General features: G+C 35.9%; 1 protein-coding gene across 4 annotated transcripts in view; it reads right to left on the bottom strand.

Moving 5' to 3' along the window:
• The window catches only part of PCNX4 (pecanex 4), a 46,298-nt gene that overhangs the window by 14,479 nt on the left and 11,748 nt on the right, over positions 1-20,071 (bottom strand). For 3 of the 4 annotated variants that reach the window (XM_026000579.2, XM_026000580.2, XM_072761681.1), the window contains exons 2-8: positions 17,832-18,573; positions 12,197-12,376; positions 11,598-12,106; positions 11,264-11,364; positions 11,017-11,139; positions 6,420-6,780; positions 3,634-3,737 (exon numbers count right to left, since the gene is read on the bottom strand). In XM_026000579.2, coding sequence (XP_025856364.1) covers positions 3,634-3,737; positions 6,420-6,780; positions 11,017-11,139; positions 11,264-11,364; positions 11,598-12,106; positions 12,197-12,376; positions 17,832-18,520 — 2,067 coding nt within the window. In that variant the 5' untranslated portion in view covers positions 18,521-18,573. The remainder of the gene's footprint in view (positions 1-3,633; positions 3,738-6,419; positions 6,781-11,016; positions 11,140-11,263; positions 11,365-11,597; positions 12,107-12,196; positions 12,377-17,831; positions 18,574-20,071) is intronic. The other variant, XM_072761682.1, reaches the window with a different exon arrangement.

Below are 20,071 nucleotides of genomic sequence, written 5' to 3'. Positions count from 1 at the left end.
TTGGTTACTGTCTGTCTCATCTAACTATAATGTAAACTCCATAAAGCAGCTCTCTTTTGGATACTATACCTACAGTGCCTAAACCAGTACTTGGCACACAACAGGTATGCAGCAAATATATGCTGACAGAATGAATATTATGGATGTGTTTTTATTTACTTTTTACCTATTCCTTTTTATTTTTTTTTAAAAGACTTTATTTATTTATTCATGAGAGACAGAGAGAGAGGCAGAGACACAGGCAGAGGGAGAAGCAGGCTCCATGCAGGGAGCCCAATGTGGGACCCGATCCCCGGACAGTAGGATCACACCCTGAGTAAAGGCAGATGCTCAACCGCTGAGCCACCCAGGCATCCCCCTGCCAAGAAATGTTAAAGGGAGTCTGACGCAGGACCCGATCCTGGAACTCCAGGATTACGCCCTGGGCTGAAGGCAGGCAATAAACCGCTGAGCCACCCAGGGATCCCCTTATTTATTTCCTTTTTAAAGATGTATCCATTCATTTGAAGGGAAGGAGGAGTAAAGGGAGAGGAGACAGTACCAAGTAGACTCTGCACCCAGTGTGGAGCCCAATGTGGGGCTCAATCGCATGATCCCAAGATCATGACATGAGCCAAAACCAACTGTGATGCCCAACCAACTGCGTCACCCAGGACCCCTGAATGCGTTTTTATGTGAATTTTAAACACATTTTTGTTACTTCTCTACAAGGAACCACTTGAAGAGGATGAACCAGGTCACTGTTTTCTGTTATTATTGCTACCATTGTTCATTTATTTACACATATTTACAAAATTACCAGTGCCTTTAATAGAAGACAATGCTGTCAGGTTGTATTAGGATCCAAGCAGTGAGTCTGGAATGTGACATCAGAAGCCATTTTTAAATCATGGCTTTTCTTTCTCTTTCAAAGAAAACTAATCCTTGCACATAGGGTTATGAAGATTTAAGTAATAAAAGTGCTTTGTTGGGGTGCCTGGGTGGCTTCATCAGTTAAGCCTTGGACTCTAGATTTCGGCTCAGGTCATGACCTCAGGGTCCTGAGATCTAGCCCCAAAACGGCTCTGTGCTGGGCGTGGAGCCTGCTTAAGATTCTTTCTTTACTTCTCCCTCTGCCCCTCCCCTCTAACAATCTCTTTCTAAAAAATAATTTCTTAAAAAGTGCTTTGTAAACTTTAAAGCATACAATAAATAAATATCGGTAAGATGATATTGCTAAGCTACCTTGTGTCCAAATAAATGAAAAAGAAAAAAGTCTGTCATCAAAAAAGTAATCTTTACATATATGACAGAGCACAAAAGATCAATAAAGGATCCATATTATTAGGTATTATAAAACATACCATTTTAAAAATACAGCCTAAATGCAGTATGTCCTCAATATTTTGCATGAGTTTTTACCTTCTCTTACCTGTACAGGTTAGACTAGGTTCTCAAACGTAAGCTAAGTCAGAACCACTGGAGGGCAGTTAAAACAGACTGTCGGGACCCCCCTTCTTGTTTCTGATTCAGTAGGTCTGAAGTGGTGCCTAAGAATGTCCATTTCTAATAAGTTCCAGGAGATGTTAGTATTACTAATCTAGGGAGCTTAATTTGGAGAACCACTGGGTAAAAGAAAAAGCTTTTTAGTCACCAGCAATTTTATCCTGTTGGTGCTAAGACAAAACATTCATTCATTCACCACTACTCATTCAACAAATATTTATCAAGGGCCTATTATGTGCCAGACACTGTTCCAGGGGCTTAGGATATGTCTCTTCAGAGAGCCCTGCCCTTGTGACATTTACATTAGAGAGTAAAGGGGACACAGACAATCAACAATGAAAATAATAAGTAAATTATATAGTTTGTTAGAAGGTATAAGTGCTATAAAAATAAAGAAAAAGTAAAGCAAGCCAAAGATGACTGGGACTGCCAGGATGGGTGTGGGAATACAATTTTAAATAGGATAGCCATAGTAGATCTCACTGAGAAGGTGACATTTGAGAAAGACTGGAAGGTGGTAAGGGAGTTAGCTGTGTGCTTATGTGAAGGAGGGGTGTTCCAGGTAGAGAGAAGAGCCAGTAGGCTGGAGTAGAGAAGATTCAAGTAGTAAGATGAGGCCAAGAGGAAATAGAGAGCCTGACCATCCAGGGCCCTTGGCTTTTACTCTGAATTAAAAAAAAAAAGAGATACACTGTATGGTTTTGAGTAGAGAATTGACATGATATGAGTTAGATTTTAAAGATAACTCTAGTTGAGAAAAGACATAGGGAGGCACAGGTAGAAAGAAGCAGGGAGACCATTTAGGAGACTATTGCAATTACCTGAAAAGAGATAAAGAGAGCTAATAGTAGGGTGGTGAGAAATGGTGGGATATAGGACATGGCTTAAACACAGAGCCAACAGGATTCTTGTTGGAGTGCATGTGGGGTATGAAGTAAACAGGAGTGAAATATCACTGGACTAAAGATCAGATGCTTTGGGGCTGAGCAACCAGAAGTATGGGGTTGTCACCAAAGACTGCCAGGCTCTGGGGCAGTCTGATATTAAGAGGTCAAGAAAGGTACCTGGGTGGCTCAGCTGGTTAAGTGTCTGCTTTGGGCTCAAGTCATGATCCCAGGGTTCTGGTATGGAGCCTGGCATCCAGCTCCCTGCTCAGCAGGGAGTCTGCTTCTCTCTCTTCCTCAGCCCCTCCCCCACTCATACTGTCTCTCAAATATATAAATAAAATCTTAAAAAAAAAAAAAAAGAGGGATCCCTGGGTGGCGCAGCGGTTTGGCGCCTGCCTTTGGCCCAGGGCGCGATCCTGGAGACCCGGGATCGAATCCCACATCGGGCTCCCGGTGCATGGAGCCTGCTTCTCCCTCTGCCTGTGTCTCTGCCTCTCTCTATCTCTCTGTGACTATCATAAATAAATAAAAAAATTAAAAAAAAAAAAAAAAGAGGTCAAGGGAAAGAGAAGGAACCATTAAAGGAGACTGACAAGGACTGACCCATGAAATAAGCTAAAAAAAGACACTGACTGTGTCAAATGCTACAGACAGGTCAAATAAGACCAGGTCTGAGAACCAGTCATTGGATTTAGTAATGTGATAGCCACTGGAAACTTGGGACAGTTTTGGTACAGTAACAGGCAACAGGGTCAAAAACCTAGGGTAAGTTGAAGAGAAAATGGGAGAAATGAAATTTGATGTTTGATTATAAGTAATTCTATTAAGGCATTTTGCTTTAAAAAGAGGAGAAAAACAGGGTGAAGCAGTTAGGGGAGTAAGGATCCAGAATAAGCTTTTTAATTACGTTGAGAATGCTTACGTGATGTAGGAGTGAAAAAATATTACTGAGTCACACTTTTGAGATGCTCATCTAGATAAGGATAAAAAGAACAGGACTGGACAAAAAGAGGGCAGGTGTATTTTGTTACTATGCTCTATTATGCAATCAACAGTAGCCTACCTATCAACATGTGCATATTGAAATACACTTTAAAAAATCCCTAGGTGTTTTCACAGGTTGATAAATTGATACTCCTTTTTTTTTTAAATTGATACTCTTAAATTGAAATATTAAGTGTATGATATGTCTATAACAGGTAAAAAAATTTTACACACGTGCTATAAAAATACTAGAAAGAGGTTTCAAATGTACAATGACCTTAATGTTAATACAGCAGTACGTATAACCACATTCTAGAATCATTATCCATATTAAACGATCCTGAAAACGGCCCAAGTAATGAGACCCAGGTAAGAGGAGACCTAAAACAAATTAGAGAAAAAAGGTAAGTAATATTCAAGCTTGTTTTATTTTGCCATGTGAATCTTCAAAATTGATAGCACATTTGGAATGATTCATAGCTCCTTTTATTCTCTCTTTATGTCAAGAATAGAAACAATTATTCATTGCATATCAGGGGGCTAAATTAAAGCTCTTTACTGGAACTGGAACAGGAACAGAAGAGAAAATCTATAGGTGATAATACATAAAAATTCAAGGATATATTTTCTAGAGAAACAAGTAGAATCTGCTATATAAAATCCTAAATACAGTAGGAAAAATACTAAAAGTATAAAAGTATTAAATGTAAAAAATGTATAAAACTCAATTTCACATTAATTATTTACTTAAAGCATTTTGGACACTTTTATAGAGGCATATAAAAATGTTTTGTGGTGTTAAAATTTACATTAAATGCTAACTACCACACTGTACAAAAACTTTAAAAAATTAGTTTTCTCTCAACATTAAGTGTCTGAGATTTGCCCATTGTTGACTGCAAATAGCTCATTATTCATTGCACCTATAGTTGAGAATTCACTGTATGACTATAGCTTAATTTGAATATTCATTTCATTGTTAAAAGCACATTCAATATATTTCCTGTATTTCCAGTTTTTCTCTATCATAAATAATACTTCAGGGATTAGCTTTGTGTAAGTCTGCTTATACAAATGTGCTGTACAGTAAAGAGTTAAAATAGCAGAACTGATGGCTACCCTTTAAAAGTCCTACTTGCAAAGCTGGTTGATGGTGGTGACCCTGATAAAAGTCTCACCGTGCCTAAACAGGTTGTACAACCAATAGTTTATTATTTTTTTAAGATTTTATTTATTTATTTATGAGAGACACAGAGAGAGGCACAGACCTAAGCAGAGAGAGAAGCAGGCTCCATGCAAGGAGCCTGATGTAGGACTTGATCCTGGGACTCCAGGACCACACCCTGGGCTGACAGCAGGCACCAAATCACTGAGCCATCCAAGGATCCCCCTGTACAAACAATACAGTTTATACTGGACACCTGCTTTCCCTCTGGGAGTCTGGAATTTTGGTACATGCTAGGTAGAGGGTCTCAAATAAGCTTTCCTAGTAGTCACCATATATACAAGTTGTGACAACATATGGGTGGGGAATTAAGCACGTTCTGTGGCATTCTATTGGGAGAGGACATCTGGAAGCTTGCACCATGTTTCACTCTACCTAACTTTTCTGTTCATTGATTTTATTCCACATCTTTTTGTTATAATAAATCTTAGCCGTGAGTCCAAAGATATATTGAGCTCTGCCAGTCCTCTCGTGAATCACCAAACCTAGATATGGGCTTGGGGACCCCCAAACCACATGTGTAGAAGTTCCTCCAGAATTAGAATCTAATTAGAATTATGGAACCTAAAGCTAAATCCCTAGGTTATGGGATATGTACACCTTTACTACAGACTATTTACTCTTCAAGGTGGTTCTATGAATTTATATTTCCTTCCGGGAGGGTATGAAAGTTCCCATTCCACATACCCTAGCCAGTATTTGGTAATTTTAAACTTTTATATTTCTGCCAGGCAGATATATGTGAAATGCTATCTCATTGTTTTTTTTTTTGTCCCCAGGGAAACTTTATGACACACTTCTTTGCTGAGTATAACTGATTTGATTATAAAGTATTAATTTCTACCTATTTATTACTTCAGATGTAAGTCAAATCTCACAGGTATTTTTAAAAGTGGCATAGTATTAGATAATAAACATTAATTAGAAGTGGATGAAAAGATTAAAAGGGTATTTTCTTTGAGAAAGAAATATTATTCATTAAAAAATTTATACTACAAAGTTTTTCCTAGATTACCTAGCATATTTTAGATAATAGATAATTAGAAAAGTTCAATCCAAGTAAGCATTTCATTAAAATTCCAATTTGAAATTGCTATTCTGCCTGGAATAGGTTTGCCAAGATGTCACTGGAGATTTCTAAAACAAGTTTCAAGAGCTAAGGCATATGGTAGGAGACAACACACTACTGTCATCAGCTTGTGCCTAACCTGAAACTAACCTCAGAAGTTCAATATAGTTGAATTTGTAGTTGGCATACAATGAAAGCATTAATTCATAAAATTAGTTCATCCTCATCAAAAATATTTTTCCTTATGGATACTTGCATAGTACTTCATTTTTGGGGACTACCGATCATTGACCACAGCTTTTGTTATCTTGCCCTGTAACCTTGTCAGACTGCTTACATTGCTATACAATAACTAATAAGATATGAACAAACTCTCATAAGCCCTTCAATCTGATATTAAAGCTAATTTTTCCTATTTATGGATCTAAGCCATTGCATCTACTTGCTGTGAACACACTATAAATTCATGGAAATTTTGGGAGATAGGTGTTTTCATGGTATAGTGGTGGGATTAGAACCTGATTTTATTCAAGGAAATGTTTTTAAAAAATGTCAAAATACCTTAATGAAATTTTTTCTTACTATTTTTATTTTTTTATTATTTACCTCAAAATAAGAAGAGATATACTTCTATTTCATATTTAGTCCTTCTGCCATATATCAAAAATATTAAAATCTACATAATGGTTGGATAAAAGACTTTTCTCTATGTTCATGTTTTTGTACTTTACATTAGTGAGGATTTTTAAAGCACAACCCATGTACTTACCTAAACTTCCAGCTGCCATTGCAGACTGTAATGCAGTGGTCAAACTTGGGACCATCTGGTAGTAGTATACTGTATCTGCACACACGCAGGCTGTGGTGCCCACCGCTCCTGGCCAAATCTGAATAGGTCGGGGAAAGCCCACCAAGAACAAAGGAAGGGTGAAGAGGGGGAGTAAGGGAGAGGAGAGTAGTGTAGAAAAAACTATGAAGACCAACACGAATGGAAAGAAGACAATGTTGAGTATACATAAAGAGGTGGTTGACTTTCGACGTTTTTTCTCAGTCCACGATGCCAAAAGTACAGTCACAGCGAACTGTAGTTTAGAGATGAACTGAATCAGACGATCACGCATGATACCAACCTGTAGAAATGTAAAAATGATTTTTTTTTTATTTTCAAAGACTTCATGAATTTTCAAGATCATATAAGGAAAACTGTAGAATTTTATTATGGCTGTAACATTTTTGAGGAAATAGTCCTTATATCCTTATATGAGATTCTTTGTTATAATTTTTTCCAACCTTACAAATAATAAATGTCTACATTTTTAAAAGTTTGGGCTCTCTTAGAAAAAAAGTAATACTAAAGAGAACCAACAGAGTGCTAGCTATGTCTTAAGGTTGACTAACTTTTCTATTTTATGCTTGTTAGGTCACAAGAACCAGAAGTGGTAAATAGCTAAGTAACTATCCTTAATTCATCCTTATTTTAGAGTATTTTATAAATTAAGAAACAGAAGCCATGCCAAAGACAAACTTAATAGATTGCAGTTATACTAAGTTATGTTCATACAAATCATGCAAAGTATGTTTTTTTTTTTTTAAAGATTTTGTTTATTTATTCATGAGAGAGAGAGAGAGAGAGAGAGAGAGAGGCAGAGACACAGGCAGAGGGAGAAGCAGGCTCCAAGTAGGGAACCCGACGTGTGACTTGATCCCAGGTCTCTAGGATCACACCCCGGGCCAAAGGCGGCACTAAACCGCTGGGGCACTGGGGCTGCCCGCAAAGTATGTTCTTTAATCAAAACAGAATTAAATCAGCAATAGGAATAAAAAAAAAATAGAAAGACATCTTGAAATTAAAAGACACATTGCTGGGGTGCCTGGCTGGCTCAACTGGTAGACCATGCAAGCCTTGATCTTGGGGTTGTAAGTTTGACCACACTGAGTGTAGAGAGTTCTTAAAAATAAAATCTTACAAAAAAAAAAAAACTTACCAAAAAAAATTTAAAAGACACATTGCTAAATAACCAAAGAAGACATCAAAGAAGACATCACACAAAAAAAATGAGAAAACATTTTGAGATGAATGAAACAAAAATACAACATACCAAAACTTGTGTTTCAGCTAAAACATGCTCAGAGGGCAATTTATAGCTAACTTTAAATGACTACTTTAGAAGATCTTAAATCAATAACCTAATCTTCCACCTTAGGAAACTAGAGAAACTAGAAAACAAAACACAAACTGAACCTCAAGTAAGCAGAAGAAAGGAAATAATAAAGATTAGGGCAGAAATTAATAAAATAGAGCATATAAAAACAATAGAGAAAATCAATGAAATCAAAAGCTAGTTTTTTGAGATCAATAAAATGGGCAAACTTTTAGCTACACTGACCAAGAACAGAACAGAGAAGACTCAAATTATTAAAATCAGGAATGAAAGAGGTAACTTAACCACCAATCTTACAAAAAAAATTAGGATTATAAGAAAATACTATGAACTATATGCTGATAAATTTAATCACTTAGATGAAACTGGCAAGTTCCTTGAAAAACATAAAGCAACTCAAGAAGAAATAGAAAAACTGAACAGAGCTGTAAAAAGTAAAGAAATTGAATATGTAATTTAAAAGCTACTCACAGAGAAAAGCTGAGGCTCGGATGGCTTTCATATTATAAAATACTACATACCACAAAAATTTTAAGATACTTATCAAATAGGGATCCCTGGGTGGCGCAGCGGTTTGGCGCCTGCCTTTGGCCCAGGGCGCGATCCTGGAGACCCGGGATCGAATCCCACATCAGGCTCCCGGTGCATGGAGCCTGCTTCTCCCTCTGTCTGTGTCTCTGCCTCTCTCTCTCTCTCTCTCTCTCATTCTCTCTCTATCATAAATAAATAAAAATTAAAAAAAAATTAAAAAAAAAAGATACTTATCAAATATAATCAAACATTTAAGAATAATGTATGAAATTCCTAACTCATTCTATGAAGTTAGTGCTATTTTGATATTGAAACCAAAAAGATACGACAAGAAAAGAAAGTCACAGATACATGTAAATATCAACCACACAAAAATACTAGCCAACCAAATCCTGCAACCTATAAGCAGAATTAGACACCATGACCAAATGGCATTTATTCTTAGAAGGCAATGTTGGTCTAACAACCAGAAATCAACATATTACACCATGTTAACAGATAAAAAGGACAAAAACCACATGACACAGAAAACGCATCTGACAAAATCACTTTAAACACTCTTTATGATGAAAAGATCAACCAGATAGAAGGGAACTTCCTCAACGTGCAAAAGAACATCTACAATAGCTGATATTGTTCTAATGGTAAAAGACTAACATCAACTTAATGGAGAAAGACTGAATGCTTTCCTCATAAGATGTCTACTTTTTTCTTTTCTTTCTTTTTTTTTTTTTTTTTGATGTCTACTTTTCTACTCAATATTATACTGGAGGTTGTGGCAAGGACAAGTAGGTAAGACATTTAGATGGAAAAGGGAGAAGTAAAAATATCTCTATTATATCTAATTTGCAGATGATGTGATCTTACACACAAATTGTCGTTAAAAATCTACTAAAAATCTGGGCAGCCTGGGTGGCTCAGCGGTTTACCACCACCTTCAGCTCAGGGCGTGATCCTGGGGATCTGGGATGGAGTCCCACACCAGGCTTCCTGCATGGAGCCTGCTTCTCCCTCTGCCTGTGTCTCTGCCTCTCTCTGTCTCTTGTGAATAAATAAATAAAATCTTTAAAAAAAAATCTAAAAATCTGCTAGAACTAATAGAAGTTAGGTTTTAGGACACAAGATTAATATTAAAAAAAATCAACTGTACTCTAAACTCAAGCAATAAACAAGCTAAAAAATGAATTAAGAAAACAATTCCATTTATATCATCAAAAATAATAATATACTTAGAAAAAATTTAATAGAAGTGTAAAACTTGTAACACTGAAAACTATAAATCATTGTTGAAATAAAGATCTTAAATATAAAGACATGTCATGTTGACGGGTAGGAAGAATTAACATTTTTAAGATGGCAACTGATCTACACATTTGAGGTAATCTAGCAAAGTTTCAGATATCTTCTTGCAAAAACTGAAAAGCTGAAACAAATATTTACATTGTAATGCAAGGGCACTGGGTCAAAACAATCTTAAAAAAGAACAAAGTTGGAAGACTCACACTTCCTGACTTCAAAACCTACTACAAAGTATAGTAATAAAGATAGGATAGTACGAGCATAAGGATAGACACACAGATAAATGGAAAAGATTTGAGAATCCAGAAATAAACTCTTACATGTTTCATTTGATTTTTGACCAGATTATCAAAAAAAGACATTTCAATAAATGATGCCAGGACAACTGTATATACCATATATAAAAGAATGGATTTGGAACCCCACCTCACATCATATACAAAAATAAACTCAAAGTGAATCATAGACTCAAATGTAGGACCTAAAACTGTAAAACTCTTAGAAAAAAACACAGTAAATCTTTATGATTTGGGAATAGGCAGTGTTTATTAGATATGACCCCAACAATACAAGAGATGGAAGAAAAACAAAATAAACTGAACTTCAGCAAGATCAAAAAATTCTTTGCTTCAAAGCATATTATCAAGAAGGAGAAAGACAGCCTAAACAATGGGGGAAAATTTTTGCTCATCATATATATGTCAAGGAACTTGTATCCAGAATATATAAAGAACTGTTAAATTCAACAATAAAAGAGCAAGCCACGAAGTGGAAGTGAAATCCCAGTCCTAGGTACATATATAGTTAAAAGGAATGAAAACATGTGTCCAAAAAAAACCCTATGTTCAAAAACATGTACACAAATGTTCATAGCAGCACTACTCATTATAGACAAAAAGTGAAATCAACCTAAAAATCAATCATCTGATAAATAACACAACCGGAGAAACAGAAAGTACAATAATGGTTGCTGGGGCTGGAATGGGGGGACGTGTGAGATGGAGAGTGGAAATAGGAAATGACGTTAATATGTGTGAGATTTCTTTTTGGGATGTAGAAAATGGTCTAAAATTAAGACTGTGGTGATGGTTGTAGGATTCTACTACTGAACTAACAGAGTAAGTGGGTGATTTACGGTATGTGAAATACATCTCAATAAAGCTATTAAAACACAGGATGCCTGGGTGGCTCAGCGGTTGAGCGTCTGCCTTCAGCCCAGGGCATGATCCTGGAGTCCCGGGATTGAGTCCCACATCGGGCTTCCTTCATGGAGCCTGCTTCTCCTTCTGCCTGTGTCTCTGCCTCGCTCTCTCTGTCTTTCATGAATAGATAAATAAAAAAAAAATAAATAGAGCTATTAAAACATATGCTTACCAGTAAGAGTCTGATTCCTGTATCCAGGCTTCTGTTCCACCACACATCCGTACTGGAGATCAGCAAGTGTACTACTGACACAATGACTGTCTCCAATAAAGCATTTTCTGTACTCTGCCATACCTGTAGTACCAGAGTATCCACTTTATTAGGTAGAGTTTAATGATTTAAGTAAATTGGTAGAATAAACAACATTGCAATTATATTTAGCAGTACAAAAATACTGTTGGGTGCTTATCTGGATTACCTTTCTAAAGGCTCTTGTGAATCCAATGGAGACAGACACAGAGTGGAGCCCCTGTAAGGAACTGTCCAGTGAAAGAAATGCTATCATAGCAAAGGGTGACACTAGGACCAAAAAAAAAAAAAAAAAAAAAGAGAGAGAGAGAGAGAGAGAGAGAGAAACAAATTTAAAGCAAAATAACTGCTTCTACCATATTTTATTTTGGCTAATATGATTTTTATGAGCACATTTAAGCAATTAACTGAAAAAAAATTAAGAAACAAACATGAAAGAATAAACACCTACATGCTGTATATTGCAAAAATATGGGAATTCCATATAGATTTTATCTTCCTACCTAGATTTAGCAAAATCCGTCTGACAACACCAATCTTCACGAGTCTTGTTTGCTTCTCTAAGAATAAAGTCACAGTTTGCACATCCTTTGGATACAAAGGGTTTCGGACAATTCCAAAGATATAAACACTTTGAATTTCTCTAAGTATCCATAGTATTATAAGCAATATCATCAAAATATAGCCAACAATAGCCTGAGGACTGTTATTGGAAATCTGTGGGAAACAAGCAAAGTGATGCAGCAAACTAGTTTCTGTGAGAGCCAAGACTAATATGATGATGTAGAAAAGGCATTCTTTCCAAGTAAACTGTTTTTCTGAACCACTGGGTGAAGCTTTAGATTTGGTTCCAACTCTGGTGACACTGTGTTTGAAGACAAGACTCATGTCACTTAGGTTAAGACTTAGTAAGAATCCCAGTCCAGTCATGAAAAGAACCACACCAACAGTACTGGGAATGAAATATGATGTTACAGCTGTTCCAGCAGAAATGGTGAACATTATTAATAACCTGTAGAAAAAAAGAAAGACTTGCTTTAAAAATTTAAAAGTTATACTTTAAGAATAAGTTACATACAACTTTAATATTTAAGATGATTACCATAAGTGAGTTGACATAGATGAGCCTCCAAGGCCGAACTCTAAAACCTGCTCCATTGCCCATAAGAAAAGTGCATCAGGTGGGGGCAGAGTCCCAAGTGCCCACAGAAAGGGTAAAAATATAAATAAGATGTGTAAAATCTGATTCATTTGTTCTAGAGCTGGTACATTTACCATAAACCTATAAGAAAAAGGATACATTTAAATCATACCAAATGATATACAGAAGAGGATATTTCCAGGAAAAACAATGCATGTAACCCACTCCCCAAAACAAAGGAACACTTACAAAAAGATCCTAGTCCCAAACTGCAAAAGATCGACATTAATAAATTGTGACCATTGTCCTTCCCCTTTATCAGTGACTATCCTTACTCAATTGTGTAGATTAGCACTTAGAAAATATGTGGATTCAGGGATGCCTGGGTGGCTCAGTGGTTAAGCACCTACCTTCAGCTCAGGGAGTGATCCTGGAGTCCGGGGATCAAGTCCCACATCGGGCTCCCTGTGTGGAGCCTGCTTCTCTCTCTGCCTGTGTCTCTGCCTCTCTCTTCTCTCTCTCTCTCTCTCTGTGTATCTCTCATGAATAAATAAATATTTAAAAGCAATTTGTGGATTCAAATGTAGAAAGAAGGAAGAAGTCAATAAAAGCAATTTACTTAGAATATAATTGAATTTAGGGATTTGTAAAGCTGAACTGAGCCCAGAGCAGAAATATTTCACTCTTAATTGTCTAAACTACATTGGCTGAAACTCTACCAATGATTCTTGAGTTTAAAAATTTCTAATTTAAAATTGTAACTCTGGGAAAGCCAAAGCCTTACTGATGTTCTTACCATTAGTTGCCAACAAAGAGAGCTTTTCTTGCTTCCTTCCATACTGTCTTAACCCCCAGACCCAGAATTTGAAGTCAGTAGAATTAGTATCAGGAGTCGAGAATATTACGTTATGAATGTGCCTCTATGGGTTAAAGCCTTGGAACTTAACTAGCATTTTTTTTTAATTAAAAAAATTTTAAAACATCTTATTTGACAGAGAGAGAGAGAGAGAGAGAGAGAGAGAGACTGTGAGAGCACACAAGTACACAGAGTGGCAACAGAGGGAGAAGAAGCAGGCTCTTAGCTGAGCAGAGAGCCTGAAACGGGGCTTGATCCCAGGACCCTGAGATCATGACTTGAGCTGAAGTCAGATATTTAACCTACTGAGCCACCCAGGTGCCCCGTAACTGGCATTTATAATACTGTTTTTATTTTATATAAATAGTGGTATGGAATTGAGAATACAAACTTGTAAAATAAAATCTCATAAATTAGAGATGGCTTCTATAAGGTGGAGAAATCGGTTCTTGGTACAGCACTTACCAGTTAAATATAGTATTATATGGTTTTAAATAATTTAACAAAAATGTAGAACATAAGAGAATAAACACTATGAATATCTTACTAATTCTTTAGAATAAAGTTGACCAAACACTTTGCCTGGAAACCAATAATGTCAGAATACAGGTTCCAAAAATAACTTGCAAAAGAGAAAACTAAATCTCAAAACTTATAGCATAATTGTACTTGAATACCTAAGCTGCTAAGAATCAAAGTCAAGGAGAAGGCACCTTCTGTAATAATTACCCACTTAAGTGTATGTTAACAGCCCAGAAGCAAATGTATAGCAAATATGGATTATAATAAGGACACAATGTGTTCGATTACACAGATATCAGGACTATGTTGGTTAATGCACACTGTCTCAGAATGTATGTCCTTCAAATTTTATAAGCAGAGAATTAATGAATACAAGGTTAACAATGTGATGCTAAATTAGAGGACAATCTTTTTTGTAGTATAGTTTTAAAATACATTTCATTTTCATTCTGGGAAGAAAATACTCAAGTAACAAAAAAAAAGGAAAATCAAACCACACATAATAAACTGCAGGAAGGTCAAGGAAAACATGCAGATCTGTAGTTATTTTTCTTGTTAACGACAACATTTCTAACATATTCAACAACAGTATAATTTATGTAAAATAATGTATACTCAAGAAATATTTTACCCAAATTCGATTTAACCTCCTCAAATCTTCTTGTTCTTAAGCAATGACACAGAAAATCTGTCTATATAGAAGAATATCATACACAAAAATAAACATACATAACTTAAGCAACCAAACACTGTGATCACTTTCCTGTATGACTTAGACTCAAATAATGATTATTGTGGTTAAGTCTTTCAAATAATATGATTATTGTGGTTAAGTCTTTTTATATGGAAAATATGTTTAAATTCTATTTCTGATAATGTAACAGGAATTTTCTATGGTAAAATATCTCAGCTTTCAAGAGATATTTTTGAATATCTAACAGTTATAAAAACATTTCCAATTCTGTATACTCACTAAGATCCACATGCCCAGAAAAAAAGTATTTATAGTAACTAAGATGATATAAATATGCATCATTCATTGAAACAATTCCTGAGATCTAAGAACTAAAAAGCACTAAAGATTTAACACGTGTCTTTAATAAAAATGCACAGAAAAAGTCACTTAAAATTATTAATACACAAGTATACTGAGTAGAATAAACAACAGGGAAAGAGAAAATATTATTATACTGTGACGCTGGTCTCTTCGACTTTTACATTCTCTGAAATAAAATTAAGACACAATTTGATTTATCTGACAACTGTCCAAACTTCAACAGTGCACACATTTCATACATTATTTATCTACAGAATCATACCTACTATATAAAGATCATCTTGATTCTTATTTTGTTTAAATTTCTAAGTTAAGTGGGAGGTAACTGTTATGCACAAATATGTCAATCTTTTTCTATAAAAATAGATTTTGGCCTGCTTTTGTCTTTTCCTTTTAGTTGAAAAAAAAAAAGTGAACTGTCTTTGTAATGATCAAACTATAAACATTAAAACTGTATATTAAATCCAACTAGAATTTAGTAAAAAAACATTATGCTTTTTCATTTAGAAATGGGTAATGCACAGAGTCAAGGTAACCAAATTATAAATTAACTGAGATTTAAAAAAAATTTCAAGTACTTGGGGCATCATTTTAAATGTAAAGATGTAATATAGACAGGTATGGAATTTCTGATTTCAAAAATAGCACAGTGAGACAATAATTACAAAATCTAAATTCTCGGGGTGCCTGCGTGGCTCAGTCGGTTGAATGTCTGCCTTCCACTGGGTACATGATCCTGGGGTTCTAGGATGGGCATGGGACTGGGAGTCGCAGAGTCAGGCTCTCTGCTCAGCGGGGGGCCTGCTTCTCCTTCTCCCTTTGTGCTCTCTCATGGTGGAGAAAGAGAGAGATAAAGCTCTCTAGTTTTTCTTCTTATAAGGGCACAAATCCCATTAGAATAGGACTACCCTGATGACCTAATTACCTCCCAGAGACCTCCATCTCCAAATACCTTCACATTGAGGGGTTAGGGCTTCAACATATGAATCTTGAGGGGGCATATACATTTATTCCATAACATTCCACCCCAGTCTCCCAAATTCATGTTCTTCCTACATGCACAATACATTCATTCTATCCCAACAGTCTTAACAAATTCCAGCATCAACTCTAAAATCTATAGTCCAAAGTTTACCTAACTACCATCTAAATCAGATATAGGTGATACTTGAGGTACACTCTATCCTGAAGCAAAATCTCTCTCCAGCTGCGAACCTGTGAAATCAGGCAATTTATGTGCTTCTAAAACAAAATGGTGGGACAGCCCCAGGATGGACATTCTTATTCCAGAAGGGAGAAATAGAAAGGAAGGAAGGGGGGGCAGGCTCCAAAAAAGTCCCAATAGCAAGGCAAATTCCATTAGATCTTAAGGCTGGGAAAGAATCCTCTTTGGTTTCACACTCTGCCCTCCAGGCCTCCAGGGTTGCAATAATTACCCAAACAGCTCTAGGTGGGGGGGTCCCATTCCCAAGGCTCTGTAGCAGCTTCTAGTTTGTTGAAACCAAGGAAAAATATCCCTGACAATCTCTGAATCACTTTTGGGGTCATTTTTCCCTCTTCTTAAACACCTGTCAAATCTAAGAAATCTAACAGCCTTAGTTCATTCATCTTGTCTCTGACCCCTTTCATTGAAACTGACAGTATTTTTGGTCATACAACCCCATAAACTATTTAGTGGTAGTCCAGTCATACTCTTGGTGCTCACTTCAGAACACGCTTTCTAATTTTTTTTTTTTTTTTTTGGTAATACAGATAGGCCAAAAATTTTCCAACCCTTCAAGTTCTGGTTCATTTTTACTTATCAATTCCTTCTTCAATTCATCTCTCCTTTCATACAAGCAGTCAGGAGGAATCAAGCTGTTCTTTCAAACACTTGCTTAGAAATATCCTCACCTCTATATCCAATTTCATCACTCTCAAGTTCTACTTTCCACAAAACTTTAGAAAATGGTTTGGCCAAGTGCCACTTTATAGCAATAATCACCTTTCCTCCACTTTCCAATAATAGATTCGCTTTCCTAACACTTCACCAGAAATGCCTTTAAGTCCATATTTCTAGCATGTACCTCAAAACTCTTCAGCCTCTACCCATTACCCAATTTTAAAGCCACTTCCACATTTTTACTTATCTGTTATAAGAGCAACCCACTTCTTGGTATCAAAATCTGTCTTAATCAGTTTGGGCTGCCATAATGAAATGCCACAGACTGAGTGGTTTACATAACAGAAATTATTCTAGAGGCTAGAAGTTCAAGATCAGCGTGCCAGCACTGTCAGGTTCTGCTGAGAACTCTCTTCCTGGTTTGCAGACAGCAGCCTTCTTACTGTATCCACATACAGTGGGGAGAGAGAGAGATAGATTAAGCTCTCCAGTGTTTCTTCTTAAAAGAGAACTAATCCCATCAGACCAGGGCCCCATCCTCATTTTCCTAATTACCTCGCAAAGACCTCATCTCCAAACATTGTCACACTGGGGGATGGGCTTCAACATATGAATCTGAGGGTGGACATGAATATTTAGTTTATTATATGCCTATACATTTCTACCTGGACACAAACTTGTGAAAGAGAAAGCTACAATCTATAGAAACAGAAAAATAAAAGATTTAGAAAAGGCAAGTAAAGAGGGTTATCTAACAATTATATAAATAGTTTGGTAAACACTTTTGTTTAAAAACTCTATTTTCTATTTTTCTACTATAACATAATTATCACTATTCCTTCTAATAGTTACAACAGAATTAGAAATGTTATTCATCTTAAATTTACTTAATCTGTACATAATATTTATGTGTATAATTTAAAATTCTTCATTAGACCCTCATAGGAAAGTTTCATCTCTTTTCATAAGTCTCAGCCAGGCTATCTTACAGATTCATAGATCCTTACTTAAAGCGAAACAAAGAACTGAAATTTTGCTTATTTATCTTACCTTATAAAGGATTTTCTTTTACTTTTCAATAAAGTTTAGAGACTGTGTTAGCATGCATGTTTTAACAGAGATTACTCCTAAGAGATTAATCATCAAAACAATCTTATCATCCAATGGTTTGGTCTTGAAGATTTCAATTCATAGATCCATTTTTTTTAATACTAAGGAGAGCTCATATTATGCATGCTTAAAAACAAAGCAAGTTATAAAGTATTTGATAACTTATTACCTGTGTGCAAGATCTACAGAAACAAAGACAAAAATATAAAGAGGTCTCATAAGAGGAGTGATTTCATAAGTATCCTGGGTTTGGAAAGTCGCAGTCTCTGCAGCTGTGTTTACAATTAATGAATATTCTCCTATACATAATGTCATCCATCCAAAGACAAACAGTAGAACAGTGCCTCCTGCACTGTTATACAGCAGGGATATTCTATTTGGGAGCAGATACCATGTTCCAAGACCACACATTAACCCAGCAAGAAAAGAATGAAGAACTGTATTGGCTATGTATTTCTTGCCAGGAATTAGAAATTTGATCGTTTCAGCACCAGCACAACTTGTAAAGTCATGTTCATCTTCCTCTGCTAAGATATCTGTGGTTAGCATTCTTTCTACTGAAACCGATTTGTTTCTGGCATATAAACTTGTGAACTGGACGATAAATGCAGCAAAAAGCATTAGTCCACCTGAAAGTGCTGCTGTGTAGTAGTCTTCCAAAATGCCCAATTGATACAAAAGTGTTCCTAAACCACCCCAAACCCATGGCATCAGAAAAAGGATAATTTGATTAACATATACATAAGGAGGGGCACAATAGCCTAATTTGAATCGAGGGCCTCCAAGAAAAGTCTGTGGAAAACGCTTCAGAAAGAAGTCCTGTTTGTAATCATTCAGCAGAGGCACATCCGGACTCATCCTTCTTATTCAGGATTATTGTGAAAGCCGCATCTTCTTTAACATAGCAGTCTCTAAGAAAAAGAAAAAAAGTCACTATTTGACCATGTCATACTTAAAAGATGGTGAGGGGAACCCCACATTTCTATTTTATCTCCTTAATTCCTTCAAGGACAAGATTTATAATTTCACCTCTCTAGCTCTTCCCCATTGCCTCACACACATGGGGCACTAAACAAATAGTCATGAAGTTGTTTTTTCACTTGAAAAAGAATCATTCACTACTAATTTACTTAGATATTTGGGATTAGATCTTAAATTAGCTAACATTTTTAGATTTTTAAGTCAAAGAAAAGTGCAAAAAGCCAGTTCTTCCAATGCAAATCCACCAGTGATTTAACTGTTTCCCTAATAGTTTTTGATGTTTGTTTTTAAACTTTCCCTCTATTATAATGGTTAGTAAAATTTTTCTCTAAGGCCTGAAGAGTAAATATTTCAGCTTTTGTGGACCATATGATCTCAGCTACAATGACTCAATTCTGCTGTTGTATATTTGACAGGAGCACCAAGACCATTCAATGGGGGAAAGGATGGTCTTTGCAATAAATGGTGCCAGGAAAACTGAGTATCCATGTGCGAAAGAATCAAATTAGACCCTTAACATCATATACAAAAATTAACTCAAAATAGACCGAAGTGTAAGACGTAAAACAATAAAGCTCCTAGAAGAAAACATAGAACAAAAGCTTCCAATACTAGATTTGGCAGTGGCTTCTTGGATATGACACCAAAGGTAACACACAGGTAACAAAAGGAAAATAGACAAATTAGACTTCATGAAAATTTAAAAATTGTGTGCATCAAAGACACTATCAACAGAGTGAAAAGGCAACTCACAGAATGGGACAAAATACCTACATATCTATCTGATAAAGGATTACTATCCACAATATATAGACAGCTCCTAAAACTCAACAATAAAACAATTCAATCATTGGCAAAGGACTTGAATAGACATTTCTCCAAAGAAGATATACAAATGGCAATAAATACATGAAAAGATGCTCAACACCATGAATCATTAGAGAAATGCAAATCAAAACTATAACAAGATACTACTTCACACTCATGAGGATGGCTTCTATCAGAAAAATAGGAAACAAGTATTGGTGAGGATGTGGAAAACCAGAACTGTGGACAACAGTATGATGGTTCCTCAAAAAGTTAAAATCGGACTACCATATGATTTAGGTATTTGACTTCTGGCTATATACCCAAACAAGTGAAAGCAGGGTACCAAAGATATATTTGTAACTCATGTTCATAGCAGCATTATTCACAATAACTAAAACACAGAAGCAACCCAAGTGTCCACCAAAGGATGAATGGATAAACAAAATGTGGTATATACCTATAATGGATATCATCCAACCTTAAAAGGAAGGAAATCCTGCAATATTCTATAACATTGATGAAACTTAAGGACATTATGCTAACAAAACAAGTCAGTTACAATAAGGCAAATACTGCATAATTTCACTAAGACAAGGTACTTAGTGTGGTCAAAATCAT

Source organism: Vulpes vulpes, chromosome 6 (genome assembly GCF_048418805.1).
Source record: "Vulpes vulpes isolate BD-2025 chromosome 6, VulVul3, whole genome shotgun sequence".
NCBI classification, from domain to species: domain Eukaryota; kingdom Metazoa; phylum Chordata; class Mammalia; order Carnivora; family Canidae; genus Vulpes; species Vulpes vulpes.
This window is presented reverse-complemented; position numbering and strand designations above follow the sequence as displayed.